The following is an 18,169-nucleotide window of genomic DNA, read 5'->3' as shown; positions in this document are numbered from 1 at the left end:
AAGGATGTAAACAGACCGACCTAATTGGTCTAAAAGCTGTTTTAGGACAATCCATTATCTGAGGTAACAAGCGCTCCTCAGGACAGGAGGCAGAAAAGTTTGTATTTCTGTTAGCATAGGCTCATCCATATGACAAGCAGCTCTATTCCATGTTTCTTTTTTTTTTTTTTTTTTTTTGGGGGGGGTATTACAAGATCTAGTATATGATTGACTTCTAGCAGACAGTTGTACTTGCTGTTTGCTCTTAGACTTAGGAACACTCCAGCGCTGAGCTTGAATTAACCTCCTCCTCAGAGTGAATGCGTTGTCTTCCTGCCTCRTGTCATGAGATTGAAAGCTATGGAGAGGTGGCATCATTGCGCTCTGCAGGAATCGTCACTTTGTGACTAAGCTGGTAGCTCTTTGGAATGTACTTAGATCCTTGCTCAAGACCTTTTTAAGGTGAATTGGGAATAGGAAATATGCAAAGTTGAAGAGGATGGCTTATATTTCTGTTGAACTTTTTTTTCCCTCTTTAACTATGAATATTCAACTTTGAGTTCTTAATTGTTTGATTATTACTTACAAAACCCTTTTGTGTTTATACCTTCTACCTAYTTTAGGAGTGTTAGCTTGCTATCGTTCTTGCAATTTTTGATCTAGTCAAGCCTTGTTTACTTAGGACAGACACTTGAATGTTCTGCTGATATTGCAGCTGAATTGTTAATGGCTTAGTGTGTCAGAGGTCAAGCAGCCCCCTCTAATCTTTGAAGGAATCATCCTGTTTTTTCTTTTATTAACTTAATTTTTTTAGCTTTCTGTTTGAKACTATACAAATGATTCTGATGAGCAGATGTACTTTGAGATAGAGTACCCTTTCATCTAAACTTGTGTTAGTGCATAGGTTTTGTGTATCTTTATGTTGAATTAAGTGGAGCTTAAAGCCTCTAAGAGCGTGTCTGTCTCTCTCTTTTTTTTTCCTTCACCCTCCTTTCTTACAGGCAGATCCACGGTTTGTGTGGAACGGTCATCTTCTTAGAGAATTTGCTGCTCAACCAGAGGTAATATCTGTGCAATGATTATACTGATACGCAGTGGATACACTTGGTACTAAAAGCATACAACACTCTCCTATGATTTTGAATCTTATTTCAGGCAGCCAGAATCTAGCATAGCTCAGTTATTTGTCTTYTAGATTAGCAAAATAATGTATGCATAAGTTGAAATGGTTCAGTGTCACAGCTTTCTAACTTCCAACTAGACACCAGTGTCCACAGTAGTATATAGTAAGGCTGACTCTTTGCAGGTGTCTGCATTTGAAGGTACTGTGCTGATACCATGCTGAGAGATATTAACTCAAGGGAAAGTTATACTGCATGCTTCTCAAGCTTTTTTGAGTCTAATTACTTGTTTATCCCAAGTATTTGCAGAGTTCAGTTTGTCATTTCTTAGTAGTTTCAAATCATCTTTCTTCATGAATGCAGTTTAAAATCAATTTGGTGACTAGGTTGTGGAGCTGACTAATAAGAGCAAGACTGACATTTTAGATTCTTTTGGTTTATTTGAAATAATGCTAGTACAATATTTGCTCATATTTGCTGGACAGAGTGAATTCAAAATGCATGACGATGAGCCACAAGTATAGCATGTCAATGGCCAGACTGAGCTAAGCTGCTTCCTACCAGAGACTTTAGAGGCATGTTAAACTTTAAGTGGTCTTCACTACAGCAACCTTTTTCTCTTTATCGGTACTGCCTGTTTATCCAAGTGAATAATACACAATTTGTATTTATCTCAGTAACCTGAGGAGATGTGCTTTTACATTAGGTAGTGATGTTCCAAAATGCTGGATTGTAGGGTGTTTTTTTTTTTTTTTTTTNTTTTTTCATGTGATGATATGAATTAACAGGGCTGTTGTGCCTCCTTTGAGGGGAGGAAGGAAGCCTTGGGGCTGGCTGAGTAGCTGGTTTGGATGGTGCTGCACAAACTGTGCTGAGGAGATAGAGAACCAGTGGTAGGAAGAGTAAAGATAGTCAAGTGTGGCTGGTTAGTAAAAAGAGTAGTAGGAGGCAAAATTCAGAAACTGAAAAGGGAGATAACTGATATATGAGGGAAAGCCTGATCTAATATTGACTGAAGGTAGCTTACTACAGTAACAGTTGTAGATAAACACATTTGGAATTTCTGACTTTCAGTACTGGAAAATCTTATTTTTAAGCTGTATTGAAAAACCAAGTTGTTAGATGTGGCAGGATGGTAGAAACTGTAGAATAAGCATTTCAAGGATTATTTGCACAGAATTCTTTCTACTCAAGACTTGTGTTGCTAACTATTGTCTCAGCTTACATTGTACCGTTGATGATGCAATGAATTCATATGAAAAGGTTTTTCAGTGTGTYCTGGTTTATAACTAATATGTTTGTAGAAGAATAAATGCTTTGTTCAGGACAAAGCAGCCTTTTTTGCCAAGGTCACTTAATGATAACAGACTTCCACTATTCCCCTTCCTTTCCCTTTTCTCCCCCCCCCCGCCCCCAAAGGGTTACATATACTACTCTGGTTTTGTTGTGAACTTTTTCCTCAAATAAAGAATTASTGCATCTCAAACAAAGAAGGATATCAAATATATAAACTATCCCAAAACTCCCAGACAAATCCCAGACATAATTAGGTTATGTATCTTTTTGTTGGCTACCGGTGTTTAATGTTTTAATTATGGTGTTCTATGTCTTTGTTTCAGATCCATAGGTTTGCTACACCAGTGATGCATGGATGTATCCTTTTGTTATAAAGCTCAGTGCTGAATTTGGAGTCTAAGATTTAAAAAAAAAAAAGCTTGCTAATGAGAGTAAATTATATTGGCAAGTAGGACATAGAAAATATCAGAGTTAGGCTGTAGTTTGTTCACATACAGGAAAAACRTGCAAGTGAGCTATGAACTTTTCATGTTAATTCATTTGAATGCTTTTCTACTCTTAAACCTAAATTTGTCTAATCTTACAGACATGATATGCATGGYTGTCTTTCAAGAGGATAAAGGCAAATATGAATATGGCAAACACTTACATCAGCTTTATTTTTTTTCTCCTTGCTATAAGGGTACCCTCAGTTAGCACTTTCTAATTTCTAAATGAATAAAGTAGACTGTATTAACTAACCACTAAGTAAATAATTCAAACAATTATCATCAGGGCTTTGGATTTAAAGTAAGGGAGAATAGTTAAGAGTTGAAGGGGTGCTTGTGGATGTTCCTGTTGCATCTATCTGCATAGAAAGATGAGGAGTCTTGATGAAGACTCTTCGGACACTTCTAGCAAGTTGCTTTTGCTACACCAACACTTCACTTTGAGTGAAGCCTTTTTATCAAAGCATTCATGAGCTTAATTTTGAGAAGGGGAGTGTGCTTGTCAGTAGGTCTAATGCTCCCTGGAAGCATTGTTTTTTGTGCAGTGGTTGAGCAAAAGTCAGTCCAAGGTGCTCCTGAATGTGGAGTATGAAAAGGGGTTACTGAGACTGGACAAAGTGCAGCACTCCTCCTGGCTGTTGCATCGCAAAGGCTGCTCAGGTACGGTGTACGGTAAAGGCAAGGCGTGCAGACCAGACCAGTTGTTCTGGTAGGGCTGTTACTGCTGGCAGACCTCCAGTCCTTCCTGGGATTTCATATAAAGGCAAGTGTGGTGAGAGTAGGTGGAGAAGCAAGGAAAAATGGGAAAAGGGAACTGTCAAAACAAACCAATCCTTATCCTGCCTCTGCAAGTCTTGCAGGGAGGTGGCTAGGTGGGTTGCAATAAGCAATTGGCAGACTGCAGTTAACACCTTTCTCCTGTCCTAATTTCACTACATAAATAATTAGTATGAGTAGTGTATGAGCTGCTGTAATTCAAATACTAAGTGCCTTAGATTCACAAAAAATCTGAGAGTGGATTTCTAGTAATGAAGCTGCTAGAGCTGAAGAGCCCTAAGCAGCACTGCAGTAGTGCCACTGGCAGCTATTTCAATAAAATCAAACTCTCTTCTTTTTTTTCCCCCTTTTTTTAAGCCTAAATATATTTTGTTCAACTATCTGGATTGGGGTCTTGGTCCTGCAGCGATGAGAAATAATGGGCTTTTTTGAATGACTGAAACTTTCACCAGCTAAAGACTAAACTAGGTTTAACACTTCTGTGTTTTTAAAGTCTTTTTTTTTTGTGTGTGTGTGGAAAATAGTCAATAGCAAGCTGCCATTTAAGTTAGAGAGATTACAGACACAGTCTTGAAGAGCTAAATGCTCAGGGGTGAAGAAACTAATATTTACAATTGTTTAGATGTTTTTTGGAAGCTTTCCTTTCTTCCATTTTTCTTCCTTAATCTAGTGAACTTGAGGTTCTGGTGATTGATTCCAAAATGAAGATCTCATCTCTTCTCCCTTTCTTCCTTGACATAGGAGGAAACCAAAAAGTATCGTCTTGCTACAAAATCTATCTTATTCTTAAATATTCTCCAGGAAACTGCTCTGAGATTGTAGGTTGGAGAGAATGCTGCTAAGCAGCTAAGTTTAGCAGTAACCTTTCTTACAGGAAATTATTGGCTATGCAAGTGTTTTAGGTTAAAGGGTGTGGGTCTTGACAGTAATTTTCCAGGAAAGCAGAAGAATCCCTTAGGATTCTTTTCAATCCATAAGTTAGAATCCTCTGCTTAAAGAGTACTGAGAATACTTTGGATTATGTAGAGGTAATATATTTTTTTTTCTTTCCCTAAATTCTTAGTTTGGGGGGATTATTCAAAAACAGTGGTACAAATAAAGGAAGAGTCGGGATGCTCCATGTATGCAGTCAGTGGGGTCTTTAACATAGCTCAGATGCTTACATGTGTAGTTTAGCAGCTTTATGTTATTTTGAATCCTTGACAGAAAATGCAGAATCTAAAGTGGCACATTTTACAGGAAAATCTAAAGAAAATGTGTTTTGTTTGCTTTTACCAACCATAGGGCAGTAAGTATCTTGGCTTCTCAAAGAATAGAACAGAGTGTAATATGCCAGTACTGCAGCTTTGAGAATTACTCATTTCAGTCTTGTGCTTATTTGAAAGTTGTGGGTTAATGTTTTGAGTCACTTTAGAATCACAGGCTGGGTAAGGTTGGAAGGGACCTCTGGAGATCAGCTAGTCCAACAAGCAGGGTCACCTAGAGCATGTTAGACAGGGTTGCATCCAGGCGGGCCTTGAGTATCCCCAGAGAGGGAGACTCCACAACCTCTCTGGGCAACCTGTGCCAGTGCTCTGTCACTCACGGGGAAGAAATTTCCCCTCACGTTCAGGTGGAACTTCCTGTGCTTCGATTTCTGCCCATTGCCTCTTGTCCTGTCACACGGGACAACTGAAAAGAGTTTGTCCCCGTCCCCTTGACACCCTCCCTTCAGGTACTTGTACACATTGATAAGATCCCCCCTCAGTCTTCTCTTCCGCAGGCTCACAAGGGAGATGCTTTCGTGTCACTTTTAGATTTATAGACTTTCATCCTTTGTCACTATCTGAAGAAGTTTATTCTTGAGAAATGTCTTTTTTTTGTTTAAGGCAATTTTATGCAGGACAGAACAGGATTAAAAAAAAATGAAAATAGTTGTTAATGACTTCTGTTTGTTCATTGACTAAATTTAGTCAATGAAATATGATGTATTTACCACTTTGAATATCTAGTTTGAGCAGAAAAGCACTCTTGAATAAAAAGCTACCACTGGAGTCTTCTAAGGAAGCTGCATACACCGAGGCTGAACTTGATCTACAGAAATTAGAGATTCCTTTTAGGAGCATATATGAGATGTTTGTGTTTTGAGATAAGCAAATAATAGGCCTTGAGGAAGCAAAGAAAGCACTCAGAGGTCCCAAACCAGCTTTGTGCATATTCTGGACTTCAGAGTAAGGATTTGAAACTCAGTCTGCATTACTACTAGTCCTGGAATCTATAAATGTGATGTATGTTGCTCTTAAGAGTGAAATTTCAAGAGCATGAGATATTCAGTCCTCAAAGTCTAGGAAAAAAAAAAAAAAAAAAGTAATCTTTATAAAAAGCAGTGGGGGGCAAGAAGCCACTAAGGTAGTTTAAGGTCCTTTTAAAGATATGCATAGGACTTCAGAAACCAGTGCTTTTAAAGATATGCATAGGGCTGTGAAGCCAGATTAATATTCTGTAGAGTCCTGTTTTGTCAAAATTGTAGCAACTTTGTTTTTGCAGTCAGTGACAGTGACTGTACATTGTCTTGTGTTGCATATACTGATCCTAATATTAAGTTACTTTGTTTTAACTGTATTGATGTGGTAAATGTTTACATTTTTTTTGAATGTAGTCCTTTGTTTCTTTGGGTTTTTACCTCTTCTTTATTTTTTTTATATATAAAAACATATTTTAAACTAAGAAAAGTTTGGGTTTTTTCCTTAGCATATTATTCATCAGTTATCACTATGCACTCTTGTTCTATTAATGGAAAATGTTTTGACTGGCTGCTTGTTTCCAGAAGAAGCTGTTTCAGAGCTGGTGTACGTTACTATGTGAGAGGTAAGATAGCAAATTGTTTGTTTTAATAATGCAAATTCTATCTACATGTGTGACTTAAGAGGAGTTGCTGGTATAATGATTTCAACAAAAAATACTTGCAACAGTAGTTTGTGTCAAGAGGTCCTTGCTTCAGAGAAAATACTAGGAACCTGTATGATGAACTGAAGCATGTTCTGGTATGCATTAAACTGATTCTTATTTATTCCTCCTAGAGAGAGGTGAAAAGTTTGGCTGGCATTTGTATTGCTTCACAATTTTAATTGGAGTTGCTTGCAAATGTCTTAACAGCGCTGTTGGACCAGTAGTAAATTCAGTTATGACCTTTACTAGGCCTGGGGGTAGGGGAAACAGAGAAGATGCTTCCACAAATTGTTTTGGGTTGAGAACTGAACAAGGAAATGATTTGACTTTTTGTGTGTGTGTGTTAGCCCCAACGTGCATGCTTTTGACAATATTGTTATGTTCCTTCAGCACCATTGCTGCTGAACTGCAGATACTTCAGTGTCAAAACACTTGTTTTATTTTGCATTGAAACTACTCAATTTCTAGGACTACATCAAAATGTTCTTGAATTCATAGTCTTTGCTGTGCAAAACTGTGCTTCTTCAGCAAATTAAATTTGGTGCAGATCATAATAAACTTCTGCCAAAGTCTTGTTTTTACTGTCTTCTGACAGCTCTATGGTATTTTCTTGCTTTCTTTGAATATATGAAAAGGAGGGATGGAAAGCCTTTTGTTGACATCCTATTCTGTGGCCAGTCTGTGAGCTGGGTAATGAGTTTTTTTTCTTTCTTTTTTTTTCTTTTTTTTCTTTCCTTCTCTTTTACCTACTTAGGTATTGATTCAGAAGGACATGCAGCTAACTTTGTTGAAACAGAACAAATTGTGCATTACAAGGGAAGCAAAGCATCATTTGTTCAGGTAAGATCAGTATAATGGACTGCTGACTGGCTTCAGTTTTTGGTTGGCTGGCTGGCTGTCTTATGTTGCAATGCTGTGCTGAGCTGCATTTGATCAGAGTGTATTCAAAAAGGGAGCATACCAACTAAATGAGCATGTTTTATTTTTTAATTGGCAAGTACTGTTTGTAAAACTTACTGTCTTTAAACTGTTCCCATTCTCTTGCAGACCCGTGGATCAATTCCTTTTTTCTGGTCTCAAAGACCAAACCTCAAGTATAAGCCAAAGCCACAGATCAGCAAGTCTGTAAATCACGTATGTGACTGTTGATTGCATTTTGGAGATTAAATATATTAATGAGCTCATGTGGATATGAAGGAGTGAAAATCTGTAATCTCAAGAATAAAAGTTAGCAGTACTAAACTGAGTTTTATTGTTAAGAAATACAAAAGCTTCTTGTTACTACTGTTTGAGACATGAATTCAGATTTGGCAGGGGGGATCCAGGTATGAATGAGTGGTTTCTCTCTGGTTCTTGTTTGTAGTAGTTTCTGTAGCTGTACGATATTCAGCACGTGTAGATGTTTAAGGACAGCTGAATGGACCGTAAGATAAAAATAGAAATGTATTAGCACAGTAAAGAACAACAAACACTTTCTTGGCTATAAAAGTGCCTGTGCTATTTCATTAAAAGGATGATTACAGAGACTTTTTTGCATAAATTGCAGTCTTAATAGTAGTGTAAATGTCATCACTTTTTTTTTTTCTTTTTCTAGATGGATGGTTTCCAAAGACATTTTGACTCGCAAATAATTAGTTATGGAAAGCAAATGATTGTTAACTTGGTATGCTTTCATATGTTTTTCTTGAAAGCCGCTGTTCTTTCATGCAGGCTTGCAAGTAATACTATCTTTTTTTTTTTTTCCTCGCAGGTGAACCAAAAGGGTTCAGAGAAGCCTCTTGAGCAAACATTTGCAAAAATGGTGAACAGTATGGCAAATGGCATGGTCAGGTGTGTGTGTGTGAAGTGAAATGATACATTCCTTTGTTAAAAGTTGGGTGTTGCTGCTGAGACCCACAAAAACCCCTCACAGTGCTTTGGGGCCTTGAACAAATACCTGATTTGTTTCAGAATGCTTTATGAAGTAACCTGCATGTGCCCCTACCTCAGAGTTTCCATTCTAAACTAAAGTAAGCCTGTGAAGAGAATATGGGGCAAAGACAAGAGCCAGGCCTAATAAATGTCAAGGATGTCAAGGGTCATGAGGATGCCATGTAATTTTTGGAATAACAGAATGCTGTGAAAACCATGGCAGCCCTCTATTTTGGAAAGAATTTGGGCCTCATAGAACTACCTTCTGGTAGAAGAGGCTGATTTCATTGTTGACTCAGTAAGGGAGTGCTAAGTGTGTGCAACTCTATTGGAGATGGAGGGAAGTATGTAATTTAAATTCAGGGGACTTCAGAGGAGTGGACTTCAGAGTAACTAAGCAAGGAGAGAATTTCTCTCAAGTGCATTCCCCGCTCTATCTCTTCATGGGAATCTTGGGTGTAGTACACAATTTAAAACCAGCCTGTGCATGCTTTGCCTGATTTCCATAGGGAGGGTTCAGCTTCCACAGATCCTTCTCTCTTTGTCTTTTCCTTGAGTCCACTGTATGGTGATATTTTGTCCTCGGACGTATGAGGTCAACAGTCCTACCCTTACTGCTCTGTATGTGCTAAAATGAGACTGATGCTTCTGCTAGTGCTGCCAAAATCCTTTTTTGTTGTTTTTGTGGGGTGGAGTGTGTTAATTTTGATGTTTATCTGCCAGGCTAAATAACTTACTTGGGTCTTCAGTGTAAATATGCTACCTTTCCTCAAACAAATAGTTTTCAGAGCTTGGCAAATGAGTTTTGGGTTATAAATACTCCAGGGCAGGAACTTTATTTGCTGTGAATTGCAGAGCATGTATACTTACAAAAGCTGGATCAGACACCATTCATCTAAAGCTGCTTTTACCAGAAGTGAATTGGCTGCTAAAATCTTGTTCCCTGTCAGTAGCTGTTGGATTGTCTTATGGCGCAGTAGTTTAGCTGTTCAAATAGAACTTATCTCAGTTTTCTGGAGAGCCATTGAACGGAGTTATGCTGCATGCCAAAAAAGTGTTGCATTTTAACAACTGAGTCTCCTTGAAAGAGAACTGACACGTCCAAGATACAAACTCGGAGAAGGGGAGGGTGGAAGAATACTGGTGAAAAAGCAGCGATGAAACTGGATGTGGGTCCCTGCCCCTGCTTTTCTGGTGGAAAACAGTATTAGTCAGAACTTAGAATGAGTAACTTAGAACTGAATGGCTGTTTCCCGAGACTAGTGGCATCTTGTAAAGAAATGTGAAAGCTGTCACCAGGCACACTAAGTGCACAATCTCAGGAAAATTACAAAGCACTGAGAAAACCCACTGATACCTGCTGGAAGCCTTCTCTGAAGAAAATTCCGTCACTGCCTGATCTTCCCTGGGGTCTGTCTTTTTGTTTGTTTTTGTTTTGAGATCTTCACTGCAATATGTCTATAATTTTAAAAGATGCTTCTCTCTGAATAGATACATAGCATTTGACTTCCATAAAGAGTGCAGTCGAATGAGGTGGGATCGGCTTCAAATTTTGATGGATCAATTGGCAGAGCAGCAAGATGAATTTAGGTAAGATGGTCGATGCTCAGTAGCTCTCAGGTAGTTCTGTACTATTAAAATGAGACTGCTTTCTTATAACTTCTCTTGTTTTGAGTTAAAATGCACTGAAACAGACCCTCAATTTTCACAAAATAAATATTCATATACCTTAGCACTTGCATATTTATGAACTCTCATTAATATTGGTCACCAGATCTCTAACCTTGCAATGTAGAGCCCTTTTCATGCCATAACAAAATGGCTCCAAGAATCATAGCAACTCCGTGTTGCGACTCAAGAACAGACTTTGTATCTTTTGGTAAAAAAATTAGATGAAGGAGTAAGCGTGCATATAACGGGTTATAAAAATTGCATGTCTCTTTAGGTGATTGTTCTTCATCCAAGAGTTAATTCCATATGTTCATAGCAGTAAACTGTTCTGCAAAGTGGTGCCAAACACTCTTAGGTCTCTAATGCTCATTTGTGGTGCCAAACCTTAGCACTAGCGGTAGTTGCTAGTCCTTGCTGACATAAATAATCCACAGAGAACGTAATTCTCATGTTTATTTTTAGTCATATTAAAAGTAGACTAAATGTCTGTATCAACTTAAGTTTTTTGCTTAGTCCTGTGAGTGAGTTGTTTTGAGCACTTCTTGGTCTTTGCTACTTGTGAATAGTGAATGCAGTCTCCCTGACCACCAAAAGGAGCCCCAAAAACAGAAAAAATGAAATGATTTGTGAGAACTTCAAAGAAGGAGGCCTAAGTACTTAGGTTTCCTGTATGGCAAGGATCCTTTATTCTTAGATCTCGGCATTCATTCAATCTCATTTGTTTACTGTCATTGTAAGCTTACAACAGAACCAAGTTTTCTTGACATGAAAATTAGAGATTTATCAAAACAAGATACAAAAACAAAGGTTCCTTTTCAAGATTAAGTTGGTTATGCCTTCCCTTATTTTGTCTAGTGTGGCCATTATTTAAATAAGAGCAGGAAAGTCTGAAAAAGGCTCTTCAGCCCTGAGGCAGTTAAATAGCTTTATTTGCTAAAGATTGAATCCAGATATAAAAGATCTGGCAGAAAGGATAGCTGGCTTGCTGGTTTTCTTTCTTTTTTTTTTTTTAATTTAAATTTATTTATTTATGTTAGAGGAATTATAGGAGATTGGTCACATAAGCTAAGTTATTAAGCAGAAATTTCCATTTGTCAGCTACATGTTGTCCTAATCAGCCCTAGGCAAAACTTGAGAGAGGAGAGAATCGAGATTCTGTTGCTGTTATTGTCTCCTTTCATCATTTAACCACAAAACATGGTTTAACAAAATTCATTTCTCAAGAATGAGACTAGGTCCTGTTAAGTTTTATCAAAGTGCATATACTGTAAGGCCCTTGAGTTCTTGATCTGGTATGATATGACTTAGCCTGATGTTTTTATCTTAAAGCTATCCAATGACAGTGGATAATGTGCTAGATCAAATTCAGTTTGCAACTATATAACAGAGTAATTTATTCTAGAGAGTATGATCTCTAAGTCTTTAGGCCATTGGAACTCTTAAGTTTGATGCTGTGGTAGAAGGACAGTACAGTTCTGTCCCATTTGTGTAATCAGCTAATAATGTGATCTCCCTATTGGTTTTACTAGCTCAGATGTTGGAATATTTGCGTGCAACTCAGTATTTAAAATGTGAGCTATTTTTAGTATTGCTGGAGAAATATCTGGTTTAGCTGATTTAAAAAGATGGAGGTGATGAGCATGTGCAGTTGCAAGGGTTGAGGGAATATGTTTCCTCCAGATGTTCATATAACAAGATTTGAATACCTTTCTGAAGGAAACATGGCTAACAACTTCTGTGACTATATAGAGAGGTGACTGGACCGAAGCTGGTGACCAGGTATATATATCTAGTTACCTCTGCTGTTACACTCTGATCTTAACTGTGGAGCTGAAAAATATAAATGTCACTGGAGTTGCAGGAGAAGCTGCCTTTCTTCGTAGTGACATGTAGCCAGCTAGTCAAACTGAACTATCTAAATAGCTAAAGATAGAGATAACTAAACATTCAATCCTGATGCTGCTTTTCAGTGCCTTTGAGGAAAAGAGTGATATAGAGAGAATTTAGGGAGGCATCACAGTTCAAGGACGTGGCAAATAACTCATCATGCACTCAAGAGAATTGTATCTTCTGGCTGCTAGAGAACGTACGTGAGCAAATGTGCACTTTAGATGGATTGTTATCCATAAACACTTAAATGGATTGTATGTGTTAGTTATTTTCTAGTTGATTCCGATGGTAAAATTGTGACTCAGCAGGAAGGAATATTCCGTAGCAATTGTATGGACTGCCTTGATCGGACTAACGTGATTCAGAGCTTGTTAGCACGCCGATCTCTTCAAGCCCAGCTTCAGGTCAGTATTGGTTCCTGTTTGGTTAGGAACATGTAAGAGGATGGAGGCTTTCTATTTTAAATTGAAATATAATTTAACACCTCAATAAGAGCTTGCATACTTGAGTTCCTGTAGTACACAGTCTTGAAATTCTTTGGCCAGATTCTAGTTCAATGAATGTAACTTTTCTTGAAAGCAAATATTAATTTTTCTAATGACTTTCTAATGAGCTGCAATATGCTCTCTGTTTTAGAGACTAGGTGTTCTCCATGTTGGACAGAGAATTGAAGAGCAAGCAGACTTTGAGAAAATCTACAAAAATGGTAGGCTGTTTGAACTCTATAAACAGTGTGGGTATTTTTTTTTCTTTTGTTTTTTGAAATGGAGTACATAACTCCCTTAATCTTTTCTTAATACTTTCCTGTTCACAGCATGGGCTGATAATGCTAATGCTTGTGCCAAACAATATGCTGGAACTGGTGCCTTAAAGACAGATTACACAAGGCAAGTCAGACCCTTCCTATAAAGGCTTTCTGGGTTTTTGTACATGTTTGGGGATTTCTTTAAGTCTTCATATCTGAACAGATCTATTTGGGGTTCAGAATGTTAGTTTTGCAACAGTTCAGCTGGTAAAATGTGAGATTAAAATCTGCAGAAGAGCATTATTATTCACTTTTAAAAAAAATCAGGAAGGTGTGGCCTATTCAAGATACATTTGTGTTGTGGGAAAGAGAAGTGTAACTTTAACTTCAGATAACTTGTGATAAGTCTGTATGGCAGCACTGAATAATTGTATTTTCATGCAGGTATGCATTAAACTTAGTATCCTTTTAAACAATGAAAGTTTTGTAAATCTGAAATTCCCTTCTTGAATTTGTAATTATATTAAATATTTCTCAAAACTTCTTACAGAACTGGGAAGAGAACTCAGTGGGGCTTAATTATGGATGGCTGGAACTCATTAATACGTTACTACAAAAATAACTTTTCTGATGGATTTAGACAAGTAAGTTGGGCTTTTAATTATAGGGAAATATATTTAATAAACACTGTGCATTGTAGTTCTTGCTCTTTTTTTTTTTTTTTTTTTCCCCAGGATGCTATTGATCTCTTTCTTGGTAATTATTCAGTGGATGAAGTAGAACCTGCTAGTCCTCTACATGTCAAGAAAGATTGGAAGTTTTTAGCTGTAAGTATGGAGCTTTGATTTATACTTGGAGACACAGATGTAACCTTTTAGTCACTCATTTCAGTAAGACTAAGTAGAAATTATCTGTTTAGTAATGAAGTGTCCCTATAATCTGGTTATGTTTCTATGATACCTGCTTATAGGACTAAACCCAGACTGTTCCCTTGACAGAAAATGGAGTGTCCTGAGGTATTGAAAAACTGCTTGCTTTTTTTTAAATCTGCTTCATCAAGCGGAAAGGGAGGAATTCTGCAGAAGGAAACAGTCATTGATGGTGACTAGTAGAAGAAGCTTGTGAAGATCTCATCTCAGACTTCATACAGAAGCGTAGACTGTAACATAAAGAAATTTTAATTTTTTTTTGCCATCCTCCCCCATGTATATCATGCAGTAAAATGGGGCAGAGATTTTAGATTTAATTGTTGGTTCAAGTATTCATATAAAAAGTTTGTCCATCTTCTAATACAGTAGAAAATAATATTTTAATTCAGAACTTATTACTGAATGCATCTTTACAAATTTTAGAGCTATTCAAAAATTTTACACTTGTGCTTCATCAATAATTGAAGCAATCTTATTGCCAGAAAAGTAAATAGCTTTGCAGTATCACCAATCTGAAAGGATATTAAGTAGTGTGTGTTCTATTATAGTGTGTAATTATTCTTTTTTTCTTTCCTCAGTTGCCTATTATTATGGTGGTTGCTTTCTCTATGTGCATTATTTGTTTGCTAATGGCTGGTAAGTCACTATTCAGTGTAACTTCACAAAATTAGCTTACTTGTATGTTGGGCTTTTTGTTAGTTTCTAACAGTGATTTACTAAAACAATGTAGTATATATTTTAGTGTGACTGAGAAACAAGCAAATGTTTCTGAGCATCGCTTTGGAGACTGAGGGCCAATACCAAATCATTAATGTGGAAAAAAGAGGCACTATAAAAAACAGAGCAAAAACTTTAGTAGAAGGCACTTAGGTGTGATTTAATTGCCCAAACACTGAGTCAGTTGCACCTGAGTTGGACATCTGGATTTACTGTAGGCTGGATGAATCCCTTTACAAATGTCTACCTAATTCTGGGCAGAAAGGCAATACAGATGAGTCAGGTGTAGGCATAGCCTTGGTCTGAGAGATGTCCCCCTTAATCTAAAGTAGAGTTGCAAATCTTGAAATTCTTGCCTTTTGCCTTTTCCTTGAGTTTTATAACATGAGTGCCAATGGAGTACTTGACTCTGTGACCTCTGTAGCTGTGTTTAAATTTTTTCTGGGGGTCTGTGGCAAACAGCAGAACGGTACCTTAAGAACAAATAGCTGCGGCTTGTCAACTTCTATGAAAGGAGTTATAAAATGGTATACGAAAACCCCTAGTATCTGTGGAAATGCTTTCAGCTTCCACAGATTTCTGTGGGAGGGCTTGGACTACTCTGCTGCTGTTCTAAAATACTGTCATTGATAGTGAGACATAATGAACTGAAGTGTTTATAAAAACTCTTAACAGGTGATACCTGGACTGAGACACTGGCCTGTGTGCTATTCTGGGGAAGTGCAAGCTTTGGAACTTTTGCTATCATCCTCTACAATGGCAAGGATTTTGTAGATGCACCCAAATTGGTCCAGAAAGAGAAGATGGACTGAATTTGTGTGTGTGGAAAGCGGCTTGGTACAGAGGATTCCTCAAGTCACACCTGGAGTCTCTACTGACCTGCTTTCCACACCAAATAGCGGTCTTTTTAATGTTCATCCTTGGCAGCACGGGGAGAAAGTAAATCATCATCTTTGGTAGCTTTCAGCTGGGATCTGATTCTAGTCTTGGTTGCAATGGTCTTTGGAATATTGCATTAGCGGCGGAGGCTCCACCCTTACCAAGATAATTCAAAGATAAGTCAGCTTTGTGATATCTAGAATGTTATAAATGGGCTGGAAAAGTTCACAGTCCACTTGGGTATATTCAGCTAAACTTTTGATCCCTGGCTTGACAGGAGAGAGCTCTGATTCTGCTCAAGTGTCAACGTACCCAGATGTTGAAGTGTTAATAAAGGAGGGGTCTAATCATGTTCTTAAGCAAATATGGCTTCATACCAATAACTTGTTCTTAGATTTACAGCAGGATTACATTTGTTGTAATTAAATCCATGTTAAGGAGTCCTTTGTGCATATTTGTTTTCTTCACTAAATATAAAGGATTGTTGAATCCTAATGCTTCTCTTCTAAAATGAGTTTTGCATCCTGTCTTATCTAGGACTGGTGCAATATTCTACTAATTTTGGGGGTGAAAGGACAGTGTATTTGGATGCTTCTGAAGTTACAAATGTCTTGCACTGTTTCAATACTGCGGTCTTTAGATGATGAGTCATTAGGTAGCGAGTTAAAATATAGGATCTTCTTTCTAAAGATATAAATGAAATCAAAGAATGTGAACTCCTTTGCAGTGTTTTTTGAACCTTCCCTATGCTAACGGTCCAAAGTATACCACTATTTTAAAAACTGTCACAAGAGAAAAAGATGAACTTCATTGTTTTTCTAGTCAGCTGCTTATATATATTTTTGGGGGGGGTTATGTTGGAATAATTTATGGAAGAAGGAGTAATAACCTGAGTAGAAAGTGTTAGACTAAATTCATGTTCGCACTTGGGAGCAACAGCTTGCTTTTCATGCATGATGTTGTAGCACACTCGTTTAAAAAAACAAAACTACGCTACAGAATAATTTGTGCTGGTTAACAATAAATGTGTGTCTTTAAACTTAGTGCTTCCAAGCTGTATAAAAATAAGTAATCCTAATCAAGGACCAATTTTAAACTATTTTGTCACTTATTTTATATGGTTTGTTCAAAACCAGACATGAAATTTGCTTAAGGCGCTGTGCATTGTTTAATATTTCCTGTAAGTACAGCTGTATATTCAGATTGCAATCATAAAATTTAAATGGGGAGAGGGGAGGAACATGTAGAATACTAGGGCTAGCACAGTTGTCACTATTGAAGCTAAAACACAAAACACTGATACTGCAGTGTTTCATTGTGTTATGACTGAAAATATGTACAGATTTTTGCAATTGTTAACTGTTCGTTTTAACCTTGAATGTTTCTGGAGGCCTCTCTCGGTTTTGTTTAAATGTAATCTGTTCATAAGCACTAGTAATTGCGAAGTATCTGTTTGCTTTTAGATGCTGGAATGGAAAGACCAGTTGAAACAGTTAACTGGAAAATCCTCTAACTTAAAATTTTCAGACATGAACACCATAATGGATATAAAGTATAAGAACATCAAGACTAAATATCTAAAATCACTGGGTTTTTATGGCTCACTGGCAGGTGGCATTTGAAACTTGGTTCAACTGTCTTGTAGCCCATAGCTAGATACTCGCATCTTCGGTGAAGAACTTGTTACAACAAAGACCAAACTTGAATTGCTGGTATAAATATGTTGTAAGACATAGAATGATGTAGGTTTGCAAAGGTGGAGGGCGTCTGTATTTCAGTGCTTTGCAAAGAGTCTGTATTTCTAAAATCACAAACAGTGTACTCATAAATGACAATAAAATATCCAACTTTTCTATATACTGTCAGTTGCATTTAGTGCTTTGGAGTGGACTTTTTCCAAGTTGTTCCTAAAAACAGAACCATTTCTCACCAGAAAGGTGCTTACATGCTATGAACTGCAACAAAACGTAAAGATCCTGCTGTTTCAGTGCTTAAATATTGATGATCTTGCATCGAACACCAAGTGTTTTTGTTAGCATCATCTTCTGTTCTTCCTTGCCAATTCTGTATCTTAAGTCCCTGAGAACTGTTGTGGGTGGATTTCTTTCCTAGGATTAATTGCAAGCCTCACTTCTCACTTTTCAAGGCTTTCTCTTCCCTTATAAGACTAATTTTGGATGTGTGGGGTAGGTTTTCTGTGTTTTTTCTTTCTTTTTTTTTTCTTTGGGGGCGGGGTTGTTCATGTGTTGCAGTGTTAGACGAGCCCCGTGGGGCTTGTCTCAAGAATTTTACAATTTCTGACCTGCGCTTCTCTCCTTGGAGAGGTTCTGAGCAGGCTCTTTCTGAATTACTGAAGAAATAATAGTGTAGTCTAATACTTAGTGGAGCTTGACCCTATTTAAAATTTAGATGACTGGGTGTGCGCATTCATACACAATGATTGCTAATAAAATTTTTATACTGGTACAACAGTCCCAGAAGCCATTAGTTTAAAAAACTTGTGGGTTTTTTTTTTTTCCTCTCCTTTTTAAACTTAGTCTCCTTCTCTGCAAAAAGACAATAATGTTTAGAGCAGCTTTACTGGGGACCATCTTGGGGAAAAATATTTGAAGTAGTTGCCTGAAACGTAAGGCAAGTGTAGGGAGTTCTACAGCTCCATTACAGAAGGAAATTAAATTCAGTGGTGTTTGTGAATCTACTGCTACTTGAAGTTTTTTTTTTAATCTGCTGCTTTTTTCCAAATTAACATTACTCTCCTGTGTATTGTTTCTTTTCCTCTCCCTCTCATTAAACCTGGGGTGGTGGTGGTGGTATTTTTAAAGAAACTGGAAGGGGGAG

The 18,169-nt window shown here is 37.4% G+C and overlaps 1 protein-coding gene across 1 annotated transcript in view; it reads left to right on the top strand.

Moving 5' to 3' along the window:
- The window catches only part of SACM1L (SAC1 like phosphatidylinositide phosphatase), a 30,958-nt gene extending 13,770 nt beyond the window's left edge, over positions 1 to 17,188 (top strand). The window contains exons 6-20 of the mRNA XM_085311884.1: positions 981 to 1,040; positions 2,720 to 2,753; positions 6,407 to 6,508; positions 7,344 to 7,429; positions 7,637 to 7,723; positions 8,184 to 8,252; positions 8,340 to 8,419; positions 9,992 to 10,090; positions 12,327 to 12,465; positions 12,698 to 12,767; positions 12,876 to 12,948; positions 13,357 to 13,450; positions 13,541 to 13,633; positions 14,314 to 14,371; positions 15,128 to 17,188. Coding sequence (XP_085168010.1) covers positions 981 to 1,040; positions 2,720 to 2,753; positions 6,407 to 6,508; positions 7,344 to 7,429; positions 7,637 to 7,723; positions 8,184 to 8,252; positions 8,340 to 8,419; positions 9,992 to 10,090; positions 12,327 to 12,465; positions 12,698 to 12,767; positions 12,876 to 12,948; positions 13,357 to 13,450; positions 13,541 to 13,633; positions 14,314 to 14,371; positions 15,128 to 15,264 — 1,281 coding nt within the window. The 3' untranslated portion in view covers positions 15,265 to 17,188. The remainder of the gene's footprint in view (positions 1 to 980; positions 1,041 to 2,719; positions 2,754 to 6,406; positions 6,509 to 7,343; positions 7,430 to 7,636; positions 7,724 to 8,183; positions 8,253 to 8,339; positions 8,420 to 9,991; positions 10,091 to 12,326; positions 12,466 to 12,697; positions 12,768 to 12,875; positions 12,949 to 13,356; positions 13,451 to 13,540; positions 13,634 to 14,313; positions 14,372 to 15,127) is intronic.
- Positions 17,189 to 18,169: the final 981 nt, after the last annotated feature.

Source organism: Rhea americana, unplaced genomic scaffold (genome assembly GCF_003343005.1).
Source record: "Rhea americana isolate MKP2758 unplaced genomic scaffold, rheAme1 scaffold_35, whole genome shotgun sequence".
NCBI classification, from domain to species: domain Eukaryota; kingdom Metazoa; phylum Chordata; class Aves; order Rheiformes; family Rheidae; genus Rhea; species Rhea americana.
This window is presented reverse-complemented; position numbering and strand designations above follow the sequence as displayed.